Below are 27407 nucleotides of genomic sequence, written 5' to 3' on the forward strand. Positions count from 1 at the left end.
CAAGAAGTCATCCATTTCTGTGACTTCTATTCACACCTTGAATTACACTCAATCTGTGTGGTTCAACCAAGCTCATGACACAGGATTTTACAACGTACATTAGACAATGACATTTACAGTACTTAAAATGTAATAAAACATAATACTGCATACATAAGCCAATAATATTGTATTTGTGCCTGGTAGATAGTAGGCACTCAGTAAATATGTACTGAAAGAACATTACAATAATAACAATATAAAATGCTTGAAAATTGCCACCACCCTATAAAAAATATAGTACCCACAGTTTTCATATAATTCCTCTTTTTCCACAAAAATTCCCAAAATATATACAAAGTGCCATCTCTCTTCCATTCTTATTCTTTGCAGTTCCACTTCTCTCCAAATGTAGGAGTCTCATTCTTTTTTCTCAGCTTTGCTTCTCAAACATCAACTCCCTCTCAATATAATTATTTCAATCCACTCAAGTGACAGAGAGAAAGGGAAAGATGGCTAAGGGCCCAGAACCTGAACCAGCAAAAGCTACAATCCAAGATCCTAACGTAGCTGGTGATCACAGAACAAAAAGTTTCCTTTGGCCTGGACCAGAGGATAAACACCAGAACAAAAGCAGACTAAGCTGCCTCCTTGGTCCTTTTCCGTTATTACTCCAATGGTAACTTGAATCCAAGTGAGAGTACTCCAAAGAAAAAGAATAATGATGTGAATGCTTAGAACTGATCTAAACCACTCAGCTTAGAATTCCCCATGGAGGGTATTTCCTAAGAGAGGCAGTCCCTGGTCCACCTTACCTTGCTAGGAAAAACAGGTGCTCAGTAACTGTAAGTGAAGATGTTATGTGCATTGGATGCCTGCCCTTTGAGTGTTATTACATACTTTTGAAAATTCATATGTTATTGATGACAGTGGGATCCTCACCCATATCTAACTGTAAGGAAATAATTATGGGATACTAATTAGGCCTATGGCTTGGTAATGATTCAAGAGTTAAGACTTTAGAAAAATACAGGCTTTGGGATTAAAGGTAGGCTCAATTCCCAAACTACCTCTCTCTAGCCATGTGAGCTAGGACAGCTGAAACTTTTCCTCACTGTTATAGAACTATGCACAATGTTGTTGTAAGGTATAGAAATACTACAAGAAAGTGTCATAAGGTGGTGGTCATTAAAACTTGACCATTACCCATGACAATATAACACACTATCATGACAGTAATGAGCACAAATTTTGGAATCAAAACTCCTGGGTTGTCTTATTTTGCTGATTCCCGATATCAAGAACCCTATTTCTTTGAGTTTGCTTCCTCATGGATGAAATAATTGTAAGATAATTGTATTACCCACCTCAAAATATCACATACAGGATCAAAGGAGGTACTACATGTCAAGTGCACTCAGAATTATAAAACATTTATTAACATGCTTAAATATTTAAATGCTTAAATATTTTACTGTAGTGATTTTTGATGGACACCTTTTAAAAATGCATTCTCTACTTCTTGGCCTTATTGAATGAATATAATCTTACCTTGAGTTCTCAAGATCATACCAATGTCTTTGATGTTTGTCTTTAAGGTATCTAGCATCAGATTGCTGCCTTTTTAAAAACAGGTTTTCTTTTTAAATTTTTATTGTGGTAAAACATACATAAAACTTAGTATTTTAATCATTTTAAGTGTACAATTCAGTGACATAAGTACATTCATATTATTGCACAATCATTACGACTATCCATTTCAGAAATTTGTCATCTTCCCAAGCTAAAATCTGTACTCATTAAACAATAACTCCCCTCTGTCACCTGATTACGTTTTTTCCTACACTTTCATCTGGTGTTGCCTCACTCATTAGCAGCAAAATGGCTCATTTCTCTCCTTCACTCCAAAATAAACTGCCAGTAATAACCTGCTGTAAAAGCCATTTTTAAACCCATAACATTCTTTGGCCTCAAACATCAATACAATCTGGTTCCAGCTGGACTCTTCAGCCCTATTTCTGTGCAGAAGCCAATGTTAAAGTAAAAATAAACAGCTATCTTTCACTGTGCCTTCTCCCTTCCACACTTCTGCTCATACCATTCTATTTGGAAGATCTCTCCTATTCAGTGTGTACTGAAAGAGAAAGATAGAAGAGGAATGCATGAAGGTTCCTTGACCACATGTGGTATTGATTCTCTTTTGATCACTTATAGCAACTATTACCTAAATTACTGATAGAAATTGTATAGTTTTCCTTTATGTCAAATAGAGTTCCTCAAAAAAGAATTAAGCTATATTATTTTGTTCAATCATTTGTTCAAATAGTTATTATTTATTCAACAAATACTGTCCACTGTATACAAGTGCCTAACAGATGTTTGTCAATTAAACAAATAGAATTCTAAGTCATGGGGCTTTGGTGAATAATACACTCTAGCTCTTATGTTTGAATTCTTGTAAAAAAAAAAAATTTTTTTTTAATTTACCTCTCATGTCTTAGCTGTACTCCAGATAGTTAATAATTATCTGTAATGTAATAATAATCCTATTATATCAGCTAATACCAGTTTATTTAGTCAACTTGTAAATTTAAGTCATACACTCAAACATGAGTAATTCTGTTGATTCTAAATTTTCTTTAACGCCTATTTATTACTGAGAGACAGAGACAGAGCATGAATGAGGGAGGGGCAGAGTGGGGGAGAATCCGAATCCGAATCAGGCTCCAGGCTCTGAGCTGTCAGCATAGAGCCCGATGCCGAGACCGCGAGATCATGACCTGGGCTGAAGTCAGACGCTTAACCGAATGAGCCACCCAGGCGCCCGGATTCTGTGGATTCTAAAAAAGACTGCAATGCTCCAGGTAGCCACCATTGTTCACAATTCCCACTTAGGGGCAAGATTATGCAAAGTTATCCTTTGGTTAGCTTCCTGTATTCTTGTTAGAAGCCAAAGAAGGAAACAAGGTACACATGGAACGGTCTAAGATCGTTAGGGAAGTTCCTCCCGTTTGGAACGGAGGACTAAGGGTTTTGCAACTGGGGTCTCTACCCTGGATGCAGTGCCATCCATTTTCCAACGAGCCTGGAGTTTTGCTTTCCTCTTCGGTCTATTTCAGTAGACACCTCTATGTGCAGCAAAGTTAACTGATACCAAGATATTGATAATGATGCTCATATTCCCATTACAAGCCACATTTGCTTTGTTTCATTTGAGCTTTTCGACAGACTTGTGATACAGGCTTTTTTTTTTAAACATTTTATTTATTTTTGAGAGAGACAGAGTGAGAGCGGGGAGGGGTAGAGAGAGAGGGAGACACAGAATCCGAAGCAGGCTCCAGGTTCCAAGCTGTCAGCACAGAGCCCGACGCGGGGCTCGAACCCACGCACCGTGAGATCATGACCTGAGCCGAAGTCGGACGCGTAACCGACAGGGCCACCCAGGCGCCACCCTCCCCCCCACCTTTTTTTCTATTTCACATAAAAGGGAACTGCTCCTAAGCTACAGAGCCCATGAACTGTGAAGGCCCACGAACTACTCAGCGAGGCCGTAGCTGAGACCACTCCCTCCGGAGAACGACTGCGGTCCGGAGATCACAGGCACTGCCAACAACTTCCCCAGCCTGGGGCACTCCCAGATAACCCACCGGCTCTGGATTCCCGGGCAGCGGTTACCTTCCCGCGCGACCCAGTGAGCCTTACTACCCGCCATTCACCCGGTTTCCCCAAAACAGGAAAACCACCACAATTGCGCGGGTCCCGGCCTATTCCCCGACCAGCAGCGCCGAGCTTACAGGGCGAGGCCCCTCATATACCGTCACCCCAACAGTTCCCTACGAAACCGGACTAGACACGGTGTGGCTGACTCAGCCTTCCAACGCCCGCTGAATTCAAGTTACCGCGGAAGCGGCCAGCAGCCAGCCGACCCACCCCTAGGCTCACAAGCCGCTCTAGCCGAACACGGAGGCAGCAATCTCGTTACTCCCGCTTGACGTCATCCGCGAGCGCCGCAGCGCGGTGGCGGGCACGCGCAGCCGAGAAGATGTCTCCGACGCCGCCACTCTTCAGTTTGCCCGAAGCGCGGACGCGGTTTACGGTGAGCGGACCGTGGGAGAGTGTGGCCCTAACCCGGCTCTATCTTTTTCCTCCTCTTCCTGAAAACACTCGAATTTTGCTCTGGGGTAAAGCGGGGACGGAGGTGTGTAAGGCGCGGTGTCGGCTCCCGGCCCCGTCGGGGGCTGGGAGGTGGGAAAGACGCATTACTTGCCTCTTCCGTGCGTCCTGAGCTGTCCGCCTCCGTCCTTCTGCAGGCTGGTCTCTGAACTCCGCGTTCTGGACGCCTTTGTGCCCTGCGTGGAGGGTTTATCCGCAGACTCCCTCCAGTGCGGTCGAGCTCCCGTGCAGTGCTCGCTTAGCTGGGCAGGTGTCTCCAAAATTGCTTAAGGGTGAAGGCGGGAGTGGTTTTAGCCCAGAGAACTGGCTCCCGCCCCGCCCCCTAAGCTGCGGGTGGTGGTGGTTCTGGCCGCTTATTTACCACCCTTTAACCTACCATATCTCTCTCCTAAGAGATTAACGAGGAGATCCAAAGCAGGAAAACAGAGATCAGCTTGGGAATTGTTGCCAGATGTCTTTTTATTCTTACAAAATGAGGAGGAGTACTTTGAGCATTTGGGGAACGCCTTACAGAGCGTTTTTGTTAGCTTATTTAACTCTTAGCACTGTGAAGTAGGCAAAGTTCTGTTAAGCCTGGTAGATTGGAGACCACCCCCCTGCCAGAGTTAGGTCATGTACTTCCCTGGTGTTTCTGACTTCAGACCCAGGATTCTTTTTATGTTGCCCATCACAGCATGAAGAACCCTGTCCTAAGTTGTTTGCCTATATTTGTCTTTAGATTTGAGCCAGTATTTCAAATCATGATTCAACTTACTGACATATTTAACTGTGCTTACCTAGTTATAGTGACGGCAGAATAAAAATTCTGTGAAAGAAAATTGATTCTTTGTAGTCAGTTTTCTTGTGTGCAGGTTATTTTTTTTCCATACAATGAGGGTTTATTTGTTAATCAGGTTATATCTTAGTTATGTCTTCAGAATCGTTTTCTTTCTGTGTATTTTGCTGTAATCCCAGGTGCTCTGAAATTCTGCTAAGAGTAACTGTTAGAAATATCCAATATCGTATTAGTCGCAGAGGGGACCATTTAATTGGAGATCATCTGGTCCAGTACTTCTAAAGGTTCAGTGTGCAGTGGGATCACTTGGAGATCTTGTTAAATGTAGACTGGTTCAGTAGGTCTGGAATGGAGCCTGAAAGTGTGCGTTTCTAACAAGTTCCCACGTGGTGCCTCTGCTGCTATTAGTAATAAGCGTCTACAACAACCCCCTTATTTAACTGGTGAGGAAATTGAAGCACAAAGAAAACAAGGAGATATGTCCAAGATAACACAGTCTCCTTTTGGCAGAGTCAGGAATGGACATTTCCAGTGTAAATCTAACTCCTGGGGGTAAAGAGATGACTTTCCAAGTGTATGTGGATTTTCACAGAGTGAATGACTTTGCAGTATTTTTGTCTTTGATACTTCTTTTTTGTTTTTTTAAGTTTTATTTTTAAGTAATCTCTACACCCAGTGCAGGGGTTAAACTTACAACTTGAGACTTAGAGTTGCATGCTTCACCAACTGAGCCAAATCCCACCCCCTGCTTTTTTGTCTTTCAAATTATGGCTAGTTTAAGACAATTAGCAGGTATTCAGTGTTGACTATGTGTCAGGGACTGTGCTGAGCAAACTAGAGAAGGTAGGACTTGAGATGGGTCTTGAAGAATGGATAGAATTTGCATGAGCTGGTGGGAAGAACAACATAAATGAAAACACTAGAATGAGCTTGACAGAAAATAATGAAAAAATGGCTAGACCTTAGTGGAGAGTATATGTTAAGTTGTAGTGGGAAATAAGGTTGGATAGGTTGAGGGAGATAATATCAAGGACTTGAGAGGGGGCTGTGAAATTTTAAAATGAAAGCCTATAAATAAGGAGCCATTTGGAAATTAAAAAACAAAACAAAACAAAACAGAATACTCTCATGTATGTGATATTTTAAGAAATGGTAGGTGGGAACACCTAGAATGAGAAAGTCTACTTGGGAATCTCTTGTTAAGTTCACAGTGATTAGAGTGTGTATCATTGGCACCTGGGTGGCTCAGGCACTTGGGCATCCAACTCTTGATTTTGGCTCAGATCATGATCTCATGTACACTGACAGCATGCAGCCTGCTTGGGAGTTTCTCTCTCCCTCTCTCTCTGCCCCTCCTCTGCTTGGGCTCGCACTTGCTCGCTTGCTCTCTCTCTCTCTCTCTCAAAAAAAAAAAAAAAAAAAACTTAAAAAAATAAAGAATTACTGATGGAATGACTGATAGGTAATTTTTCCCACACATAAGCATTTCCAGCTAGACAGACTATTGATGAGTAATGTTTTTCAGTAAATAATAAGCAAAAATCTTTCCACTTACATGCTATTTTTACTTTTCTAGAAGTCTACTAGAGAGGCCCTGAACAACAAAAATATAAAGCCGTTGTTGAATACCTTCAGCCAATTACCTGGCAGGTAAGGCATTGATATCCATGAAATATCACTTGCTGAGATCGCTATACTTACCTTGAGCTGTTTAAAAAAATTCAGGTGTCTTTTGTTTTTAATAGTGAAAATGAAAAAAAATGTACCCTTGACCAAGCTTTCAGAGGTGTTCTAGAAGAAGAAATTGTAAGTATGTTTTTCTTTATTGTTAAAATTTTGCTGATAAATTAATAAATGTTATTTTTGAAATTGCTTTTATCTCAGAATAGATATTTAAGATTATTTTTTTCTATAGTGAACTTGCTACTTTGTGAAAGCTGACTTGATCACAATATAGGGATTATGTAATTGTTCAGGATTTTGACAGCACAAGTGAAATTTAAGGGTTTGGTTTAACAAATGAGCTCTCCAAGTGAATAGAAGAAAAGTTGATATGAGGTGTTCCTGAGCAAGAACTAGAATTTTAGATCGGCCCTTTCGCTTTGCTCTAGAAGCAGTGTCATCCTTCAGTAACATGAAAGGTCTAGTCCAAGGATGTTCAGCATGAGTACTGGGATTCCATGACCTCATTTTCCTATGATGACTTCATCAGTAAGCATACAAAAATAACTAGAGCCTATCCAACTTCAGTAGAGAAATTTAACCTAAACATGAAAATTTATTTACCATTAGTGGGGCACCCAAAGGAAAGGAAAACTTTCAGCATTTTATTCTTGGTTAAGTAAAGGTTGTGTCTCAAGAATCTGGATCCTTTTCTAATGACCATAATACAGTGTCCCTTTCTTTTGAACAATTCTATATCAAAACTCATTTTTTTTTTCTCTTCTTCAGACCTAGTCACATACGCCTTGTGAGGCATTGGACAAGTTACTTTGCTTTACTGAAGCTCAATTTCATTTGTAATAGGGGAAATAATATTCTTTCAAGGCTGTTGTATAAAACACTTAACGAGCACTCAAAAAATGCTAGTTTCTGTGATGTTATTGAACCTGAGCATTACCTCCCTTCTATTAAAACCCTCAGGCATATTGATACACCAGTACAACTAATTACCCTGGCCCTGTCTTTGCCCTGTGCCATTGATTGAGTTATGGCCTCTGCTTCTGTACTTGATTAGCTTGTTGCCATAGTCATGGTAATATAACCATTTTCCTGAGACCATTGTATTTTAAGTGAATCACCTTGATTATTATTTACTTGATCTACTTTGACAATTAATGATTCTATTACTATTTTTCATTTTTTGTATTTTTATCTTAGTAATTTTATTATATGTAACAAATGTGTTTATCTTGTATTTCTGATAATTTGATGTCAGAAAATATGTTTTTATTCTTATCAAACTAGCCTGGACTCTGGCCCCTAAATTAAATTGTTCTCTCCTCTGTTGGTAGATAAATCACTCATCATGTGAAAACGTTTTAGCTATTATTTCTCTTGCTATTGGGGGAGTAACTGAAGGTAAGTACGGTTTTGTTTTTCTTAAGTAATCATGGACGTGACATGCTTTATTTAAAACTTATTCTCCTCATACCTCTCATCTATTTGATTTTGTTCATTTTTCAAATTCTCCCTACTACCTTTGCCAAGATGTTATCCCAATGAAATTAGCTCACACTTCTTGTCTCTGGTATGCAGCACACATTTTGGCACTTTCTTTGTTCTCCAGTTGTTTCATTCATTCAGTAAATATTTATTGAGCATCTACTATGTGCCTGGTACTGAGCCAGGACTAGAAGATTCAATGGTACAGAAAACCTATCCCTGCCCATAAGGAGCCTAGTGGCTAATGGAGGAAACAAATGTGTAAATTTCTTACTATGGTCTAATTACTGTGAAGTAGGAATGAAGTGTGGTTGGAGTGATTCTCTAAACTCTAAAGGAATAAGGAAGGTCTTAGAAGGGAAGCTGTAACAGGAGCTGGGATGTGAGGGATGATGGATTTGTCAGGCAGAAAGGGAAAGGAATACACAGCTACGTAAAGGCCAAGTTCAGCCTGGCTAAAGAATTGTGTTGAGCAGAGGGGTGAGAGGATGATGACAATGGTGAGGAAAGAAGCAGCAGAGGTAGCTTAGGGTTCTTTGTTAAGGGTTTTGTATACTAAGCTAACAAGGAGCTATGGTGGAAGAGTTGGATTGGGAGAGACTGTTGGCAGGAAAAGTAGGGGACTGTTAAAATGAGGCAGTGATGTTGGGGGATGGTTTCAAGACTAAAAAAGCCATTTAGGAAGTACACAGTGTCGAGGTGCCTGCGTGGCTCAGTCGGTTAAGCATCCGCCTCTTGGTTTTGGATCAGGTCATGATCTCACATATCATGAGTTCAAGCCCCACATCAGGCCGGGTACTGACAGTGCAGAGCCTACTTGGGATTCTCTGTCTCCCTCTCTCTCTCTGCCCCTCCCTGACTTGCTCTCTCTGTCTCTCTCAAAATGAATAAACTTAAAAAAATTTTTAAATTAGAAAAAGGAAGTACGCAGTGTCTAACACATAAGTGGGAGCTCATTAGATGTTTGCAGAAAGAAGCAGTGAAAAACTAGTTCATCAGTAGTCTTTTAACAAATTTAATTGAAATACTCATTAATTCAGATAATTTGTGTGAAAAGTGCCTTTTAATCTGTAAAGCATTATTCACATTATTTTGATAACTGTTCCTACAAAAACTAGACTATTCAAGGTAAAAGTGATCTTCTAGTGCAGTAGCAAGTATTCTGTGAACTTAAGCATAGTTCATAAATTCTGACTTCACACATAAACTTTTATTTATATTTCTTTAATTATTTTGAGAGAGAAAATCCCAAGCAGAAAATCCCCATGCTGTCAGTCCAGAGCCTAAAGTGGGACTCAATCCCACGAACTGTGGGTTCATGACTTGAGCCGAAATTAAGACTTGGTCACTTAACAGACTGAGCCACCCAGGCACCTTGACACACATTAAACTTTTATACAGGATAATCATTCATTCATTCATTCATTCATTCATTCAGCGTACCTAAATGAGTTCTGCAATGGACTGTTCCTTCCCCAGTTTCTGTCAAACAGCAGTGTCTCCTTAATTCATTGATTACCTTGATGTGTTAACTCTGGTAGACTGGTAATATTTTTAACAGTTGAAGTTATACAAAGTCTATATTTAGAACTTTATTTGAGAAAGATAAGAACTTATGGACTTAGTTACACTGAAAATAAAATCTTAGATGCTTTTTTAATTTAATTGGATGGGAAAAAGTCCTTCTTGACAGAGATTATTATTCTTTACGTGGCGTGTTTTCAAATTGTCCATAAATATGTTTTGTTACATTCAACTCAGCAGATACTTTTTGAGCTTCTCTTTATTATCAGATACTTTACTGATTAAAATGTACAAAAATGCCTACCCTTAAAAAGCTCATAGTCTACTTAAAAATAATGTATGATAAATACTATATACTGTGCTTTAGAAGTATAGATGGGGTGGCCTGTTCAAAGGTATCAGGAGTTTTTTAGGTTCATGTATATTTGTCATGTGCTTTGAAAGATGGAGCAGGAATTTGCCACATGAGAAAGGAGGAAAACTAGGCAGAGAAAAGCATTGTAAACAAAACCATGGAAGTATCAATATAGCAAAGTGTCTGGGAATTGAGAAGAGGGAATCTGTGGCCAAGGTTAAGGTGAAGCAAAGAATGCGGTGTAGAAAGGCTAAGACACAGGTTGTGAAAGTTCTGTGGGATCATGCTATAGTCCAGTTTGTCAGAATCACCACTGAATCTCTGTTTTTAAATGAGATTGCAAGGCCTCACTTAGTTTTACCGAATCAGAACCTTCAGGAGTGGAATCTAGGTAATTTTCTTAAGTTCTGTAATTAAACGTGAGTTAACTCATGTCAAACTACACTGCAACTATGGGCAGGGAATATGCCTCTCAGATCTCTTGGGTGTACAGAGCATATTGTTTCTCAGGATCTAAAGTGGTAAGGCACTGTGGCAGTTTTCTAGTTATTTAGTCCATCTCTGGCCTCTCCGCCCCCCCCCCCCCCCCCCCCCCCCCCGTAACATCCCTGGCAGGTGGTCATCCAGCCTATACGCCCATTGATAGAGCTTACTAATTTGATTTCTCTTAGTTTTGTCAGGTTTCCCTTGTATTGAGTTGAAATCTGCTGCCTTATGCCACCCACTGGTTCTTGGCCAGTATCCCTCACATCACATTGCAGATGGCATCATACCAGTGCAGAGTAGAGCTGGAAATAATACTTTCTTTTGAATTGAACATCCTGTATCAATTGCAGCCTTTTGGGCTTACAGTGCTCCCTAGATATTTTGTTTGCATACTGTGCTTAAATGGCTACTTTTTTAAAACACTTAACAAGTGCTAGTAAGTGTTTCCTTAAGAGAGAAGGAAGAATGAGCAGCAAGATTAAAGTATTTTTAGCTAGTCCAAGTGACCTTTTCTTTAAAAAGTTTTTAAATTTATTGCTGTAGTTAAATAACATTGAATTTTGAAATAAACAGCTTTTTACTATACCATCTTTTCCCTTCAAACAATGCTTTTATTTTAAATGTTTAATAATAGTTGACATCAGTATCAAACTTTTTTTTATTATCTTTTTTGAAGGTAATCTTTTCAAATCAGAATGATATTTAACAACATTATGGAACATTTGGAAATGAGGAAATGGGAAAATACTATTCATAATTCCTCTACTTTAAAAAACTACCATTCATTTTGGTATATGTTTTTAGTTTCTCTAGTCTTTTTTAAAACTTTTATTATTGTAACCATATAATACGTACAGTTTTGAATCCTGCCTTTTTCACTTAACATTATATCATAAGCATTTTCCAAGTTATAGTCGTCATAACCATCGTTTTTAATTGGCTGCATTATATTCTTTTGAATAGCTTAGTGGTGAAGAAAACAGACTGTGGAGCCAGACTGCCTGGGTTCGTATCCCAGCTCTACCACTTACTGGCTCTATGGCCTTGGGCAAGTTATTTAACTTCTCTGTGTCTCAGTTTTCCCATTCTGGAGGTAATATTATCTACCTCATAGGGTGATAAGGATTAAATGTGTTAGTATACATAAAGTATTTACTTAGCGTGCCTGACATATAGTAAATGCTCTAGAAGTATTATCAAGAATTATTATCATCATTATTGAGTGCACATACCAAAAATTACTTAAGGATGTCCCATATTGGGGACTTTTAGGTTGCTTCCATTTCTTGTCTTTTAAAAAATTTGTTAGGGGTGAGAGAGTATACTGTTAAGATATTCTTCAGAATTATTTTGCATGGGCTATTTACTGTACAGTTTTTTAAATTTTTAAATTGGCTTGTGCTCCACTTGAAGGTATTTGTACCGCATCTACACCTTTTGTATTATTGGGAGATGTTTTGGATTGTCTTCCTTTGGATCAGTGTGACACGATATTCACTTTTGTGGAAAAAAATGTTGCTACTTGGAAATCAGTAAGTGCCTTAGTTTCTTTTTATGATTACATTATGTTTCTACAGATTCAGAGTTCAAAGGATAGTTTTTTTTGTTTTTGGGTTTTGTGTTTTTGTTTTTTTTTTTTTTGCTTATTTTTAATATTGGTAACTGCTGAAAAGTTTGTCCTTATGAGGGAATTACACTGTCTTACTTGGGGAGCCAAGTTAAGAGTCATGTGGGAAGAAAAAGTTTAACAAAATTTGAGTAGTAACAATTAACTGGAAAATGCACACTTTTCATATTTAAAACAGTTACTCAGTAACATGTTTTGTTATATATGTGAAAATATCTATTTTGCTTAAAATGTTTGAGGGGGAAAAAGTAAAAGTGGCATTGTAAACTCAGTGCATGTTAGTGTTTTTTTTTTTAATTTTATTTTTTAAATTTACATACAGATGAATTAGCATATAGTGCAACAATGATTTCAGGAGTACATTCCTTAGTGCTCCTTACCCATTTAGCCCATCCCCACTCCCACATCCCCTCCAGTAACCCTCTGTTTGTTCTCCATATTTATGAGTCTCTTATGTTTTGTCCCCCTCCCTGTTTTTATATTATTTTTGCTTCCCTTCCCTATGTTCATCTGTTTTGTCTCTTAAAGTCCTCATATGAGTGAAGTCATATGATATTTGTCTTTCTCTAACTGACTAATTTCACTTAGCATAATACCCTCCAGTTCCATCCACATAGTTGCAAATGGCAAGATTTCATTCTTTTTGATTGCCGAGTAATATTCCATTGTATACATATACCACTTCTTTATCCATTCATCCATCGATGGACATTTGGGCTCTTTCCATTCTTTGGCTATTGTCGATAGTGCTGCTATAAACATAGGGGTGCATGTGTCCCTTCGAAACAGCACACCTGTATCCCTTGCATAAATACCTAGTAGTGCAATTGCTGAGTCGTAGGGTAGTTCTATTTTTAATTTTTTTGAGGAACCTCCATACTGTTTTCCAGAGTGGCTGCACCAGCTTACATTCCCATGTTAGTATTCTTTAATACCTTCTTTCCTGTAACTTATCATCAAAGAGTGTGCAACAACTTCTGAACAGTAGTAATAATTTCTGTCTTAATTTCAGAATACATTCTATTCTGCTGGGAAAAATTATCTACTACGTATGTGCAATGGTAAGTAATTAATTAGTAAATGATCGTGTTAAAACATAAATGTGGTTAGAGAAACAGGTGGTTGAATTAAACACAAGTGATAAAATTTTTAAAAATAGATTAGTACCATCATTTTTATAACAGACTGATTTGTTAAAACTGATCATTCACTTTAAATTAAACTGTTCTTGTTTGGCATATAAACTTAAAACCAAAAAAAAAAAAAAATTAGTAAAATTTATCTTGTCCATGCTAAACTCATTTCATTCCTAATTTTTTAGTGCTTTATTTTATGACAATAGTTTGTACCCCAGTTTTGAGAACTATTGCTTTAGGGAAATGCTCTTGACAGGCTGGTTAACAAATTTGGGTATAGTTGTAATAAACATAGAATGATCTCCTATAACCTTCATTTCCATATATTGTTAGATCTCCTAAGAAGATTATCAAAATCCCAGAATACAGTCTTCTGTGGACGAATTCAACTCTTTTTGGCCAGGCTTTTCCCTTTATCTGAGAAATCAGGTAAACTTTTATGCATTAAAGAAATGTTTTGAAGGGAAATCTTTCTCAGTTTTTAATTCAGAAGCTGTTGTGATGGTAATAAGAAAAATAGTTCTCACAAGTTTAATAGGAAATTGTCACTTTATTTTCTTTTACTGGTAATTATACTGTTCCTAATGCATCATATAGGTAATGCTTGAAGTCACTGATTTTTTTTTTGTATAGTTGACATAGTATCATATTAGTTTCAGATGTACAACATGGTAATTTGTAATTACTATGATGATCAAGAATTACATAGTAATTCTTTTTAAGTTCCAAGCTTATTAATCATAAAAATGTGCAGTTGATTCACATGTATGTAGATATGAATTACCATGTCTGTATTTCATTTATAATGCATGCTGATTTTTCCACTTCCATTTTCTCCCTCAGTCGTTACCGTTTAGACACAATTATGTCCTCTCATTTCTTTTACCATTTTTCATTGTGAAATACAGCACTCATATAGAAAAGTGCATAAAATAAATGTATACTATAATTATTCTGAATCAATTACTTGTGTAACTACTGGCAGAATCCAGAAATGAAATATAACCAGTTCTCCAGAGCCTTTCACAATCTGTTCAAATATGCCAGATTTTAATACCTCTTTCCCTCAGTCTTCCTTTCCTTAATATCAGGCTGTTATACCACCTACTTCGTATGTTGTTGTGAGGATTAAATGAATTAAAATATGTGAAGCACTTACAACAGTGCCTGCACATAAAGAGACCCATAGTATATGTTGGCAATGGTTTCTGTGTGTTTTCTTTTTTGTCATGCTAGATCTGTGTTGTTTTTTCTTTCCTACTTAATGTGATCAAGATTAATTTAGATTACCATTGTATTTACTGCTTGTATTTCTGTCCTTCTATCTGTGGAAAATTTCCCTGTTAAACTTTTCTTTAGTGAAGGTCTGTATTTTGTCTGAAAATCATTATTCTTGAAGAATGATTTCAGTAGATAAAAGATTCTAAGTTGGCACTAGACACAGGATTTTATCTTGTGGGAGATAATCATTACTTTGTCTTCTATCTTCCATGTTCTCTAGACAACACAAATGTCAGTATAACTTCTTTGAAGATAATCTAAATGTTTTTTTGTTTTTGCTCTTAAGATTTTTTATCTTTGTTTTCAGGCTTTTCCGGTTTTACTGTCATGTGTCTTATTGTGGATTTCTTTTTATTTATCATGCTTGGGATTCTGTAGAAATCTTAAATCTGTGGATTAATGTCTTTTGTCCAGTTTGTAAAAATTTCAGCCATTATCTCATCAAATATTGTGTATGTCTCTTTCTTTTCTTTCTGAACTCCAGGGAACATTGTTATACCTTGTCACTATATCCTCTGTCTCTTATTCTTTCTATATTTTTATCTACTTGTCTTTTTGTATCACATTCTGAATAATTTCTTCAGAATGGTTTTCTGGTTCACTGTTTCTTTCTTCAGCTATGAAAGATCAGCTCCTAAATTAATTTTTAATTTGTTATTGTTTTCATTCTATTGTATTTTATTTTTCATTTGTTGAAGGTCTTTTTTAAGTCTGCTATATCACTTTCTAGTCTCTTATTCCCTGCTCATAGTTTCAAACTTTTTCTTTAGTTTTTTAACCAGGGTAAGTATTTCTATTTTATAGTCTGTGTCTGATCATTCTAGTATCTGAAGTCTTTGTGGGTTTGTTTCTACTGTTTCTCAGGATTTCTTATCTGTGTATCTGGTTAGTATTGGGTATTATATTTGAGAAAATATTGAGGGATTTTGAGGCCTAGGATAGATAGTTTTCTCCAGATAGAGTTTTCATTGCTTTTGCCAGGAGCCTTTAGAAGGAAGCTATCACCAGTCCAGGGTTACCTTAATCCAGTCCGCTTTAAGGCCTATAATTCCTTAGATCATTGAGAAGACTTGGTGCTGGGCTGTAGTTTGGTTTATTTTAACCTGAGGGTATAGTGCTACAGGTTTCCAGCCTTGAAGATAGTTGGGTGGGCCCATCACTTTTGGGCCCTGATTTACTTTTAACATTCTAGCTTTGGGAAGCTATGAAAAGAGTAGCTCAATTTTACAACTGATTGTCTTGTTTGGCAAATGTCCTCAAGACAAAAGTGGCTTTAAATATTGATGATGCATTGCTTACCTTACTTTTCTTCTGGATGTTTGCCACATATCCCTTACTTTCTTGTCAGCTCTTTACTGGTTTTAAGAGAACCATTTTTGTACTTCATTATCTGGAACACTGCTGTGAACATGGTTTATGCTCTGTAAATTTTTATGGAATTAATTGACCTGTTACTGGAAACTCACCTTTTCTATTACTTTTTTAATAGCTTTTTTATTTTATTTAATAGCTTTCAACATGTGAATTCACTTATACAATTCACCATTTAAAGTATACAGTTCACTGGGGTTTTTTTTAGCATATTTACAGGGTTGTGCAACCATCACTGCAGTCTAATTTTTGAGTATTTTTTCTACCCTGTACCCAGTAACTTGCACCCCTGCCTCACTCATCATCATTCTTACCCTCTCTTCCAAGCCCTAAACAACCAATAATCTCCTTGTTCTCTGTACATTTTCCTATTCAGGACATTAAAAAAATAGAATAATGAAATATGTGGTCTTTTATTGATGAGCTTTTTTTAACTTAGCTTACATAACATTTTCAAGATTTATATATTTTATAGCATGTATCAGTATTTCATTTTTTTATAGCCAAATAATATTATCAGTATAGATATACCACATTTTGTTTACCCATTCGTCAGTTGGTGAACATTTGGGTTGTTTCTGCTTTTTGTTTATTATGAACAGTGCTGCTGTGAACTTTTGTTTATAAGTTTTTGTTTGGATGTATATTTTCACTTCTCTTTGGCATATACCTAGAATGGAATTACTAAGTCATATGGTAATTAAATTTAAATTCTTGAGGAGGGGTGCCTGGGTGGCTCAGTTGGTTGAGTATCCAACCCTTGATTTCGGCTCAGGTCATGATCCTAGAATCATGGGATTGAGCCCCACATTGGGCTCCGTGCTGAGCATGGAACCGGCCTAAGATTCTCTCTGTCGGTCTGTCTGTCTGTCTCTCTCTCTCTCTCTCTCTCTCCCTCTCTCCCTCTCTCCCTCTCTCCCTCTCTCTCCCCCTCTCCCTCTCTCTCCCCCTCTCTCCCCCTCTCTCCCCCTCTCTCCCCCCTCCCTCCCCCATCTCCTCCTGCCCCTCTCCCTCATTCATGTACTCTCTTTGTCTCTCTCAAATAATCAGTGCTTAAAAAAAAAAAATTCTTGAACTACGAAACTCTTTTGTGAAAAAGCTGCACCATTTTACAGTCCTGTCATCCATACACATGGATTCCAATTTCTCTACATCCTGGCTAGTACTTACTAATTCTGCCTTTTTTTTTAATAGTCACCTGAGTAGGTATAAAGTGGTATTTCATTGTGGTTTTGATTGGTATTTTCCTAATGACTAGATATGTTAAACATTTTTTTTTTTTTTTTAACGTTTATTTATTTTTGAGACAGGGAGAGACAGAGCATGAACGGGGGAGGGTCAGAGAGAGGGAGACACAGAATCTGAAACAGACTCCAGGCTGTGAGCTGTCAGCACAGAGCCCGACGCGGGGCTCAAACTCATGGACCACGAAATCATGACCTGAGCCGAAGTCGGCTGCTTAACCGACTGAGCCACCCAGGCGCCGCACATCTTTTCATTTGCTTACTGGTCATTTGTACGTCTTCCTTAAAGAAATGGCTATTTATTTTATTTGCCCAATTTTTGAGTTGTCTTTTTATTAAGTAGTTATATGAGTTCTCATTATATTCTATATGATAGACTCTTATCAGATATGTAATTTGCAAATGTTTTCTTCCATTCTGCAGATTTCCTTTCACTTTCTTGATAGTATTGTTTATAACACAAAAGTTTTATATTTTGGTGAAATTTGATATAGCAATTTTTTCCTTTGTTGCTTGTGCTCTTCCTATGTAAGAAATCATTGTCTAATCCCAGGTTACAAAGATTTATTCTTGTGTGCTCTTATAAGAGATTTAGCTCTGTGGTCCATTTTGAGTTAATTTTTGTATATTGTATGAGGTGGGAGTTCAGTTTCATTTTTGTGTATATTAATAACCAGTTGTCCCAGCACCATTTATTGAAAAAACTATTCTTTGCCCATTGAATTGGCATTTTGCCTTCTTTCTGCCTTCAAAACACCAGGGTCGGTTGAACCTTGGGGCCTTGGCACTGTCTTCCCTCTATGACCCTCCTGTTCATTATTGTCACACTACCGACTTTAGCTGTTAGTCTCAATTTTACTTCCTCAGGGAGCCTCTCTTTCAGCATCTATTCTAAACCTGCCAGCACAGTCCCTCATTATCACCACCTAATTTCAAACCTCTTCTTAGTATTTAGCACTATCTGTCATTTTCAGTGTGTATGTTGTTTACTTCTGTGTTCTCTGTGCCTAGAACGGTGCCAGACACCTAGTTGCCATTTAAATCTGTGATAAATGAAGTCTCTTTTTTGTGAAATGAAGTATGCCCCTTCATAAGAACTAATTTGTAGTTTCTTTACTGGAAATTATAGAAGACATAAGAACAAGGTTTCAATTCTCAGCCATAATTTTGTCCTTCTTGGTTATTTCCAGCCTCCACTCTCATCTGTTTTTTTTACATTATATAATTCAAATTTAGTTGTAATAGGGCCTCCTCTTAAAATATAGCTGGATTTTGAATGTTATTTTTTTAGAGATAATGTGAATTTAGTTCAGGAAGGAGAGTGGCCTGTAAATTTCCTTCCCTATAATGATATTAGATTTTTGTACCAGATTCATAAAATGAATTGTAAATTTTCCTATTTTTCTTCTTTAAGGGAAAAGTTGGAGTAATTTTGTATTCTTTCTTTCTTGAATGTTTGGTAAGCTTTACAAAGGAAGCAGTTAGCAACAATAGAATGTTGTGGGAATGTTTTAAACTGGATTTGATTTATGTAATGGATTTGGGACTATTCAGACTTTTCATTTTTTTCTTGAGACAGTTTTGGTAACTTCCTTTTTCCTGGGAATTTGTGAGTATTATCTAAAATTTCAAATATATTGGAGTACCTGGGCGACTCAGACGATTGAGCATCCAACTGTTGATTTCAGCTCAGGTCATGATCCCAGGGTTGTGGGATCAAGCCCCACGTCAGGTTCCGTGCTCAGTGTGGAACCTGCTTAAGATTTTCTCCCCCTGTCTCCCCTACTCTTCTCCACTCTTCCCCACTCTTCCCCACTCTTCCCCACTCTTCTCTGCCCCTCTCTCCCATTCTTTCTCTAAAATAAAATTTTAAAAATAATTAAAATTTCAAATGTATTTATAGGATGCTATTTGTTGCATTTCTTTTTTTCTATTTTTTCTTTTTTATAGTTGAAGTATAATTAACATACAGTGTTATGTTTGTTTCAAGTGTACAACATAATGATTCAGTGACTCTGTATGTTTCTCAGTGCTCATCAAGATAAGCATATGTGCTTTTTTGTATTAATTTTTTAAAATGTTTATTTATTTTGTGAGAGAGAGAGGGTATGCTAGTGGGAGAGAGAGACAGAGGGAGAGAGAATCCCAAGCAGGCTCACAAACCGTGAGATCATGACCTGTGCCAATGTCAGGAGACGCTTAACTGACTAAGCCACCCAGGCGCCCCAAGATAAGTGTACTCTTAATCCCCTTTATTTGTAGATCTCATCATATTTTAGAGAACATTTTAGACCTCTCTTCCAGTGTACAGCATTACTAAATTAACAAGACATAAAAAAACCATTCTTTCCTTTATTGACTGGTTGAAAGACTAATAATATATTGCTAATATATAGCTTTAAACATTATGCATCTTTTAATAAGTAATGTTTTTAAATTTAATTTTTAAATTATAAAAATAACTTTTTTCAGAAAATTTGAAAAATGAAGGAAAAAGCTGTGTATAATTAATCCTACCACTAACATAAGGGAGGTTGGCATTTGGGGATATTTTCTCATAGTATCTATGTTAAACATTTGTAGATGCTTGACATTCACTGGAGTATATCCCAAGACCTTCAGAAAGCCAGTTTAACATGTAGTTTAGCATGTAGTGAAGTCTGACTGAAATTATAGATTTAATGAGAATTATGGCATGTACTATATTGAATAATAAATAGAGAATAGACAAATGTATTTTAAGTAGTCAGTGCTAAATGGGCAACCAGATTCATTCACTAGCTTAATGACTTGATCTAGCATAGTTTTTTCCGCTTTCACTTTTGTACTGAAATAACTTTAGATTTAAAGAAGAGTTGGGAAGATAATATAGAGAGTACCTGAATTAACAACCTTCACCTAATGTTAGCCTCTTACATGATCACAATATAGTTGCCAAAACTAAAAAATCAACATTGGTACAGCATTATTAACTATGCTATGACTTTATTTGGATTTTACCAATTTTATCACTATTTTTCTTTTTTCTGTCCAGGGATCCAACCCAGCATCCCATGTTCCATTTAGTTGCTATGTTGCTTTACTCTCCCCAGTCAGTGACAGTTCTTATTTCTTTGCTTATTTTTTTCATGACTTTGATACTTTTGAAGAGTACTGATCAGGTATTTTGCAGAATGTCCTTCAATTTAACTTTGTCTGATTTTTTTTTTTTGTAATTAGATTGAGGATACGGATTTAGGGGAAGACCACAGAGGTGATGTGGCCTTCTCACTGCATCATTTCAACATGATGTTGATATATACTATTACTGGTGGTGGTATCCTTGGTCATCATATTTTTTTGTTGCTAAGTTACAGTCCTTGCCTTTGTAGTTAATATTTGAAGGGAAATACTTTGAGGCTGTGCACATACTCTTTTTCTCCTTAGATCTTTACCCACTAATTTTAGTTTTCATCAGTGAATTTGCCTACAGCAATGATTTTTAGGTTGTCCTGTTGTTGGTTTTCTATTTCTTTTATTCCTTCTACATCTATTACTTGGGATTCTTCCATGCAGAAGAGTTGTCTGCTCTCCCTTATTATTAATTCAGTCATCTGTTTCAGTGTGAATTTGTGGATATTTTATTGTCTGGATTATAATCCCATAGTGTAATTAATTTCTTATTTAGATTGTTCTGGTTTTGCGCATTGGAGGGAGCTCTTTCATGTTTTCCTGGTATGAGAAAATAGAGCTCATCTGTGTTTTCCCTACCCCAACCCTAGAATCACCCACTTCTCCAAAGAGCCTGATTCCTTTTATTTAAGAATGGTATTTAGAAGCCAAGATCTGGGTCCTAGATATCTAAGAGTATCACTGCTCTGGGTTCACTTGGTGGACAGACCTAGGAAAGATCTATATGCACACACATCTATATTAATATGTGTCTATGTATGTATTTTTAAATGACCAACAACAAAAACCATGAGATCATACTGATACTTCTGAGTTTAAGCCAGTACCAATATCCCTTCTTATTTATAAGTTCCTTCTTTGACAGAAACCTGGTGCTCATTAACTGCAGCGTATTTATTATATATGTTGTTATACATGCTCACTTTTTGTTTAATACAATTTTTATTTGTGCTTTAGCAAAACTATAAATTACTACATATTACACTCTGTAAAATTGCTCTAGATTTTTCAGTAATAACAGGGACAACTGTATTTGTTATATATGTAGAATTCTGGATACTCTAAAGGCACCTTAAAGAAATGAATTTTAGAAAGGATTTGAAAACCAGGTGTGGGTCTGACTTGATCTTTTGTTTAATTATGGATTTATCATTTTCTTTGTTTTGGTTATGTGACAACAAAGTTATATTCTTAAACACATTTAGGTGTTTGGTGGATTTGCTTTGAAAATCTTTTTTTTTTTTTTTTTTTTTCTTTTTAATAGGTCTTAACTTGCAGAGTCAATTTAATCTGGAAAATGTCACTGTTTTCAATACCAATGAGCAGGAAAGCACCCTGGGTCAGAAGGTGAGGCTGATACAAAATTTAACAAACATAAGTTTGTTACTAAGATAACTCCTGTGACTGGGTCTTCTAAGTCACCAAAAATTTTAAAACCTTTATTTCTAATTTATAGACATAATGTATGTTCTATGCAAAAAATGCAAATCAGATAGGAATATTTAAAATAGAAAGTATGGCTACCCCATAATCCAAGGCCCAAAGATAACCACTCTTAGCATTCTCTGTCTGTCTTTACAGGACTTATTGTGTGTGTAGTTTTATTCCAAAAATGAGATCATATAATACATATTGTTCTGCAATCCATTTTCTTCTTTGGACAGTATAAAATGGATGCATTTCTGCATCAGTACATTTGGATCTGTGTCTTGTTAATGGTTCATGATGAGTCTTTCAAGTGGATATATATTACAATGCTGTCAGTAGGCATTTAGATAATTTCTAACGGTGGATAATTGGTAACAGCATTACAGTGAATAGTATTGTGTATATCATTGCTAAATTATCCAGGTGTCTCTTTAGAGATAAATTCCAATAAGTGAAATTGCTGTGTCAGAATATATGCATATATCACATTTTGATAGCTGCACTCAATTACTTCTCAGAAAGGTTATACCCAAACTTATACTATCACCATTGATACATAGAGAATGTGTACCCACAGCCACACACCACCCCTGGGAATTAATCAATTTTTAAAAATCTTTGCTTAATTGATAATATACTTAAAAAGTAAATCTTCTTTGTTTTAACTTACATTGCTTGGTCATTAATGAAGTTGAGGGATTTGCTGTATGTTTATTGGAATTTATTTTTCTTCCATGACAATTAGAAGCAGTGAGGAAGAGAATTACCTATTCTTGCCATTTGCCCATTTTACTGTTGAAATGTCTTTTTCTTACTGCTGTGTAGTTTAATATTACTAATTCATTGCCTATCATTTTGTTGATTTTTTTTCCTGTTTATTGTTTTTCTTATAACTTTACTTATGGTGCCTTTGCTGTGTAGAACTTTTAATTTTTGGTTTTTTTTACATTTTATTTATTTTTGATAGAGACGGACAGAGGACAAGTGGGGGAGGGGCAGAGAGAGAAGGAGACACAGAATCCGAAGCAGGCTCCAGGCTCCGAGCTGTCAGCACAGAGCCTGATGCGGGGCTCGAACTCACAAACCGCAAGATCATGACCTGAGCTGAAGTCGGATGCTTAACCGACTGAGCCACTCAGGCACCCCTGTGTAGAACTTTTAAATCTGGATATAATATTAATGTTTTTGGTCTTTTTGTTTTATTGTTTCTGGCCTTGTGTCAATGCTAAAGGCTTCTACTCTGCAGATTATAGAAGTCCCTTTGTTTTCTTTGATGCTTTTATGATTTATTTTTTCTTGTAAATCTTTAATCCAGCATGAATGTTGGAGTATGGAATAAACTGAGTTATAATTTTATTTTTTCCAAGTATAATTAGAACCATTTGTTAAATAATCCATCATTTGCCCACTGATTTTTTAAAAGACATCAGTTATAATCAACTTTATTTTTAAAGGTTTTTTTTTTTTTTCAATGTTTGTTTTTGAGAGAGAGAGATAGAGTGTGAGTGGAGTAGGGGCAGAGAGAGGGGGAAGGAGAGAATCTCAGGCAGCCTCCATGCTGTCAATGCAGCCCAATGTGGGGCTCAAGCTCACGAACCATGAGATCATGACCTGACCTGAAACCAGGAGTCAGCTGCTTAATCGACTGAGCCACCCAGGCGCCCCTTTTAAGATTATTTATGATATATCCAGAAGACGGTCCAGATTTCTGGCAAATTTCTGTACATTCAGCACCGATTCTTAATTTAGGAACAAGTTATAAATCTTTAAAAAATATCAATTAAATATAACTAACATCTCACTGTAAATTAGACTACCTTATATAATTTGTTAAATGTAATTATTATCAATTTGGAAGTGATGTTGACTTAAGATTTTTTAAAATCTTGTCTCTCGCCTTCATATATCTTTCAGTATTTCTTGAACTATTCTCTGTAAACTTGTTATTTTGAATTTCTCAATATAGAGCTAGGCACTCAGCATACCCTAAAGTATTCCCCAATAATAAGAGTTCTCTGTGCAGTTGGGGGAGGATTTCTTTGGTCAAACTAAAGCTGGGGACAAAACCACAGTTATTTACTACGATTCTTAGAGTCCTTAATATACTAATGGTCTTCTCAGTTCTCTAAAAGCTCATTGTATATATTTCTAAAATGTATTTAGCCATAGGCCCTTTCTTTGCAAAGGAATCTAGAAACCATGTGTGGAAAAATACTGTCTTAAAACTACTGTATCTTCATAGCTATCTTATATCATTGTCATACTGCTTCTGAGTTCTCAGATCCCTGTCACATAGAATTCCTGTTGCCTTAAAGATTAACTGTAGGTCTAGGCAGAAGTGCAGCTAGACTTCTAACAGTGTTTGTCTAGCAGTGTATGAATGATGTTATTCTAGTATTTGCCTTCTGCCTGACAACTGCTTCATGACAGGCTATGCATGTTTTTAAATTTAGCATACTGAGGATAGAGAAGAAGGAATGGATGTAGAAGAAGGTGAAATGGGAGATGATGAAGCTCCAACAACTTGGTGAGTTTTTGAAGTTCAAGTTTCTTGATCTACAAAGCTAACACCTTAGTGACTAAGTACTAAGTAAGTCAAGTTATATTGTCTTTAGAATGTAGTAATGCCACCTACCTGCTCATTGAGAGTATTATAGGAGATGCTGCTTGGATATGGTCTATTAAGATACACAGTAGTTATCCTATTGTCACCATACTCATTGATGTTATGTATAGTGATATATGGAAAGTGCTTAGAACAGTGTTTATTCAGTAGCTACCATCAAGATGTAGACAAGGAAGGAAATCCTGCTTATACATTTATTTGTAATTTTTATGTATATTAAAGTTACAAATTTTAAATCACTAATAGGCTCTTTTAGTTGGTTTCTGAATTGCATGTGGACAGTTCATTATTTACATGGCCTACTTTATGCGTATGCCTAAAATTTGGAAAGCCAACAATGGGCAACTTAGGCACTCCTCTCTTTTTCCTTCCATTTAACTTTGTGGACCTGTGGATAGGGCCTATGGATAATGGGCTGACTTTTTGATGAAGTAGGAGAAATAAGAAGCCTTCCCTTCTTCTCCCCTTCCTGCTCCATCTCTTGTTTCTTATCTCATATGCTAACTCTTTACTTTCTTTCCAAATTATTTCTTCCTAATGATGGTTAGAAGCAATGAAGAAGAGAAAAGGGAGGTGGGAAGGAAAACTTTCACATCCAGGTATCTGCAGTGACAAAAGATATCATTAATTGCAATTAAATTTCCAAAAGGTCAGGAAGAGTTTCCAGTATCCACACAGGGAGACATATTCCTGGCATCCCAGATTTCAGATTCAAACATGTATCTCCAAAGAAGCATTGAAAGTAGTGTGGCTCCAGGCTTAATTCCAATCCTAGTCATATAACCTTAAGCAAGTTACTTAACTTCCCTGCAACTCAGTTTCAGTATCTTTAAAATGTAGTAGTGCCACCTACCTGCTCATTGAGAGTATTAAAGAAGATGCTGCTTGGACATGTTCTATTAAGATACACAGTGGCTATCCTTGTTGTCATACTTGCTGATGTTATCTATAGTGATATATGGAAAACTTAGAACAGTGTTTATTCAGTATTTATTGTTAGCTATAGTTGTGTTTTGGGGGTTTTTTTTTAGACATCTATTTGTTCGTGGACATTATGGATAGTATACTTTTGGGGTCTTGCCTGAACATCGAATTTAAAGGGCCAAGGTAGTAGTCTCCAACATAATAGGAGCCTGAAATGTAAAAAGAGCCCCCAAAGACAAACTATCCAGTGTAGTTTTGTCTAGTTAAACTCAGCCTATATAGACAAGTCATCCCCTTTGGTTATGTTGATGAAGTAGCCACAGGTACAAGGATTCAATACTCAGCTGCCTCTCAGTCTGTCACAATCATACTTTTCTAACCCTTTTTGTTTTTTATTGAAATGTAGTTGACATGCATTATTACATTAGTTTCAGGTGGATACATAGTGATTCAACATTTATATACATTATGAAGTGATCACCAGTATAAATCTAACTATCCTCTGTCAACCATACAAAGTTGTTACAATATTGTTGACTGTATTCCCTGTGCCGTACTTTATATCCCAGTGACTTACTTATTTTAAAACTGCAAGTTTATACCTTTTAATCCCCTTCACTATTTTTTGAATGGAGGAAGAGATCGTTTGGGGAATTACTTCGTGACCAACTGTATCACCAGATTGTCTTAGGCACTGCAATTTACAAAGAACACATTACCCATATATCTACAGTATGAAGTCCATTTCAGATTTGGCTAAATACACCAATAAAGAATTTTGTATTAAAAAAATATAAGTGTAACATTCTATAAAATCATCAGCTCAACATTTAAAAAATATGTCAAGTTACAGAACATCTTGGTTAAAATAGTTACAGAACGTTCTATTTTAGATAGTAACTCTCACCTCTAATTTGTTATGGTTTGCATACATAATAAGTAGTTACATTTGCTTTGTTTGGATATAGAATCTAAAAGTATCTGTGGAATGGTGAAGTTAGAAGGCAAATTGCAGTGGGTCAAAACATGAAAGGAAGGTAAGGAAATGGCGACATTGAGTGTAGACCACTCTTTCTATGTTTAGCCCTGAAGGAAAAGAGAGGGACAGCATGGAATGGAACTTTGAGAGGAGAGGAATTTTTTTACTTTTAGTGCCTCAACTGTAAAAATGTCTTAGTAGTCATATATTAATACTACTTTAACTATGAGGCACCTCAGTAAATACCAGGCCAACTAAAAATAAAAGATCAGAAGCTTTTACAGGTAGGAGATTATAATTAGCAACTTGGAATAAGATTGTTGTTGCTATCAAGCATTAATTAAGAGGTGAGGTTTCTGGCAACTGAAACAATAAAGGAACATACGATGGTTACATAATTCTCATTCTGTGATTAAATATAGTCTCCCATTTCTTTTTTTTTTTTTTTAATTTAATTTTTTAAATTTACATCCAAGTTAGTTAGCCTACAGTGCAACAATGATTTCAGGAGTAGATTCCTTAATGCTCCTTACCCATTTAACCCATCCCCCCTCCCACAAACCCTCCAGTAACCCTCTGTTTGTTCTCCATATTTAAGAGTCCTTTATGTTTTGTCCCCCTCCCTGTTTTTATATTATTTTTGCTTCCCTTCCCTCGTGTTAATCTGTTCTGTGTCTTAAAGTCCTCATATGAGTGAAATCATATGCTATTTATCTTTCTCTGACTAATTTCGCTTAGCATAATACCCTCTAGCTCCATCCACGTAGTTGCAGATGGCAAGATTTCATTCTTTTTGATTGCTGGGTAATACTCCACACACACACCACCTCTTTATCCATTCATCCATCAAGGGACATTTGGGCTCCTTCCATACTTTGGCTATTATTGATAGTGCTGCTATAAACATAGGGGTGCGTGTGTCCCTTCGAAACAGCATACCTGTATCTCTTGGATAAATACCTGGTAGTGCAATTGTTGGGTCGTAGGGTAGTTCTATTTTTAATTTGTTGAGGAACCCCCATACTGTTTTCCAGAGTGGCTGCACCAGTTTGCATTCCCACCAGCAGTGCAAAAGAGATCCTCTTTCTCCACATCCTCACCAACATCTGTTGTTGCCTGAGTTGTTAATGTTAGCCATTCTGACAGGTCTCTGGTATCTCATT

General features: G+C 36.7%; 1 protein-coding gene across 2 annotated transcripts in view; it reads left to right on the forward strand.

Moving 5' to 3' along the window:
- The first annotated feature begins 3968 nt into the window (after positions 1 to 3968).
- THOC1 (THO complex 1) overlaps positions 3969 to 27407 on the forward strand; it is a 58989-nt gene continuing 35550 nt past the window's right edge. For both annotated transcript variants that reach the window (XM_007075944.3, XM_042961836.1), the window contains exons 1-9: positions 3969 to 4075; positions 6504 to 6577; positions 6673 to 6733; positions 7942 to 8008; positions 11871 to 11989; positions 13097 to 13145; positions 13554 to 13649; positions 21552 to 21634; positions 24169 to 24242. In XM_007075944.3, the coding sequence (XP_007076006.1) occupies positions 4022 to 4075; positions 6504 to 6577; positions 6673 to 6733; positions 7942 to 8008; positions 11871 to 11989; positions 13097 to 13145; positions 13554 to 13649; positions 21552 to 21634; positions 24169 to 24242 (677 nt within the window). In that variant the 5' untranslated portion in view covers positions 3969 to 4021. The remainder of the gene's footprint in view (positions 4076 to 6503; positions 6578 to 6672; positions 6734 to 7941; positions 8009 to 11870; positions 11990 to 13096; positions 13146 to 13553; positions 13650 to 21551; positions 21635 to 24168; positions 24243 to 27407) is intronic.

Source organism: Panthera tigris, chromosome D3 (assembly GCF_018350195.1).
Source record: "Panthera tigris isolate Pti1 chromosome D3, P.tigris_Pti1_mat1.1, whole genome shotgun sequence".
Taxonomy (NCBI): Eukaryota; Metazoa; Chordata; class Mammalia; order Carnivora; family Felidae; genus Panthera; species Panthera tigris.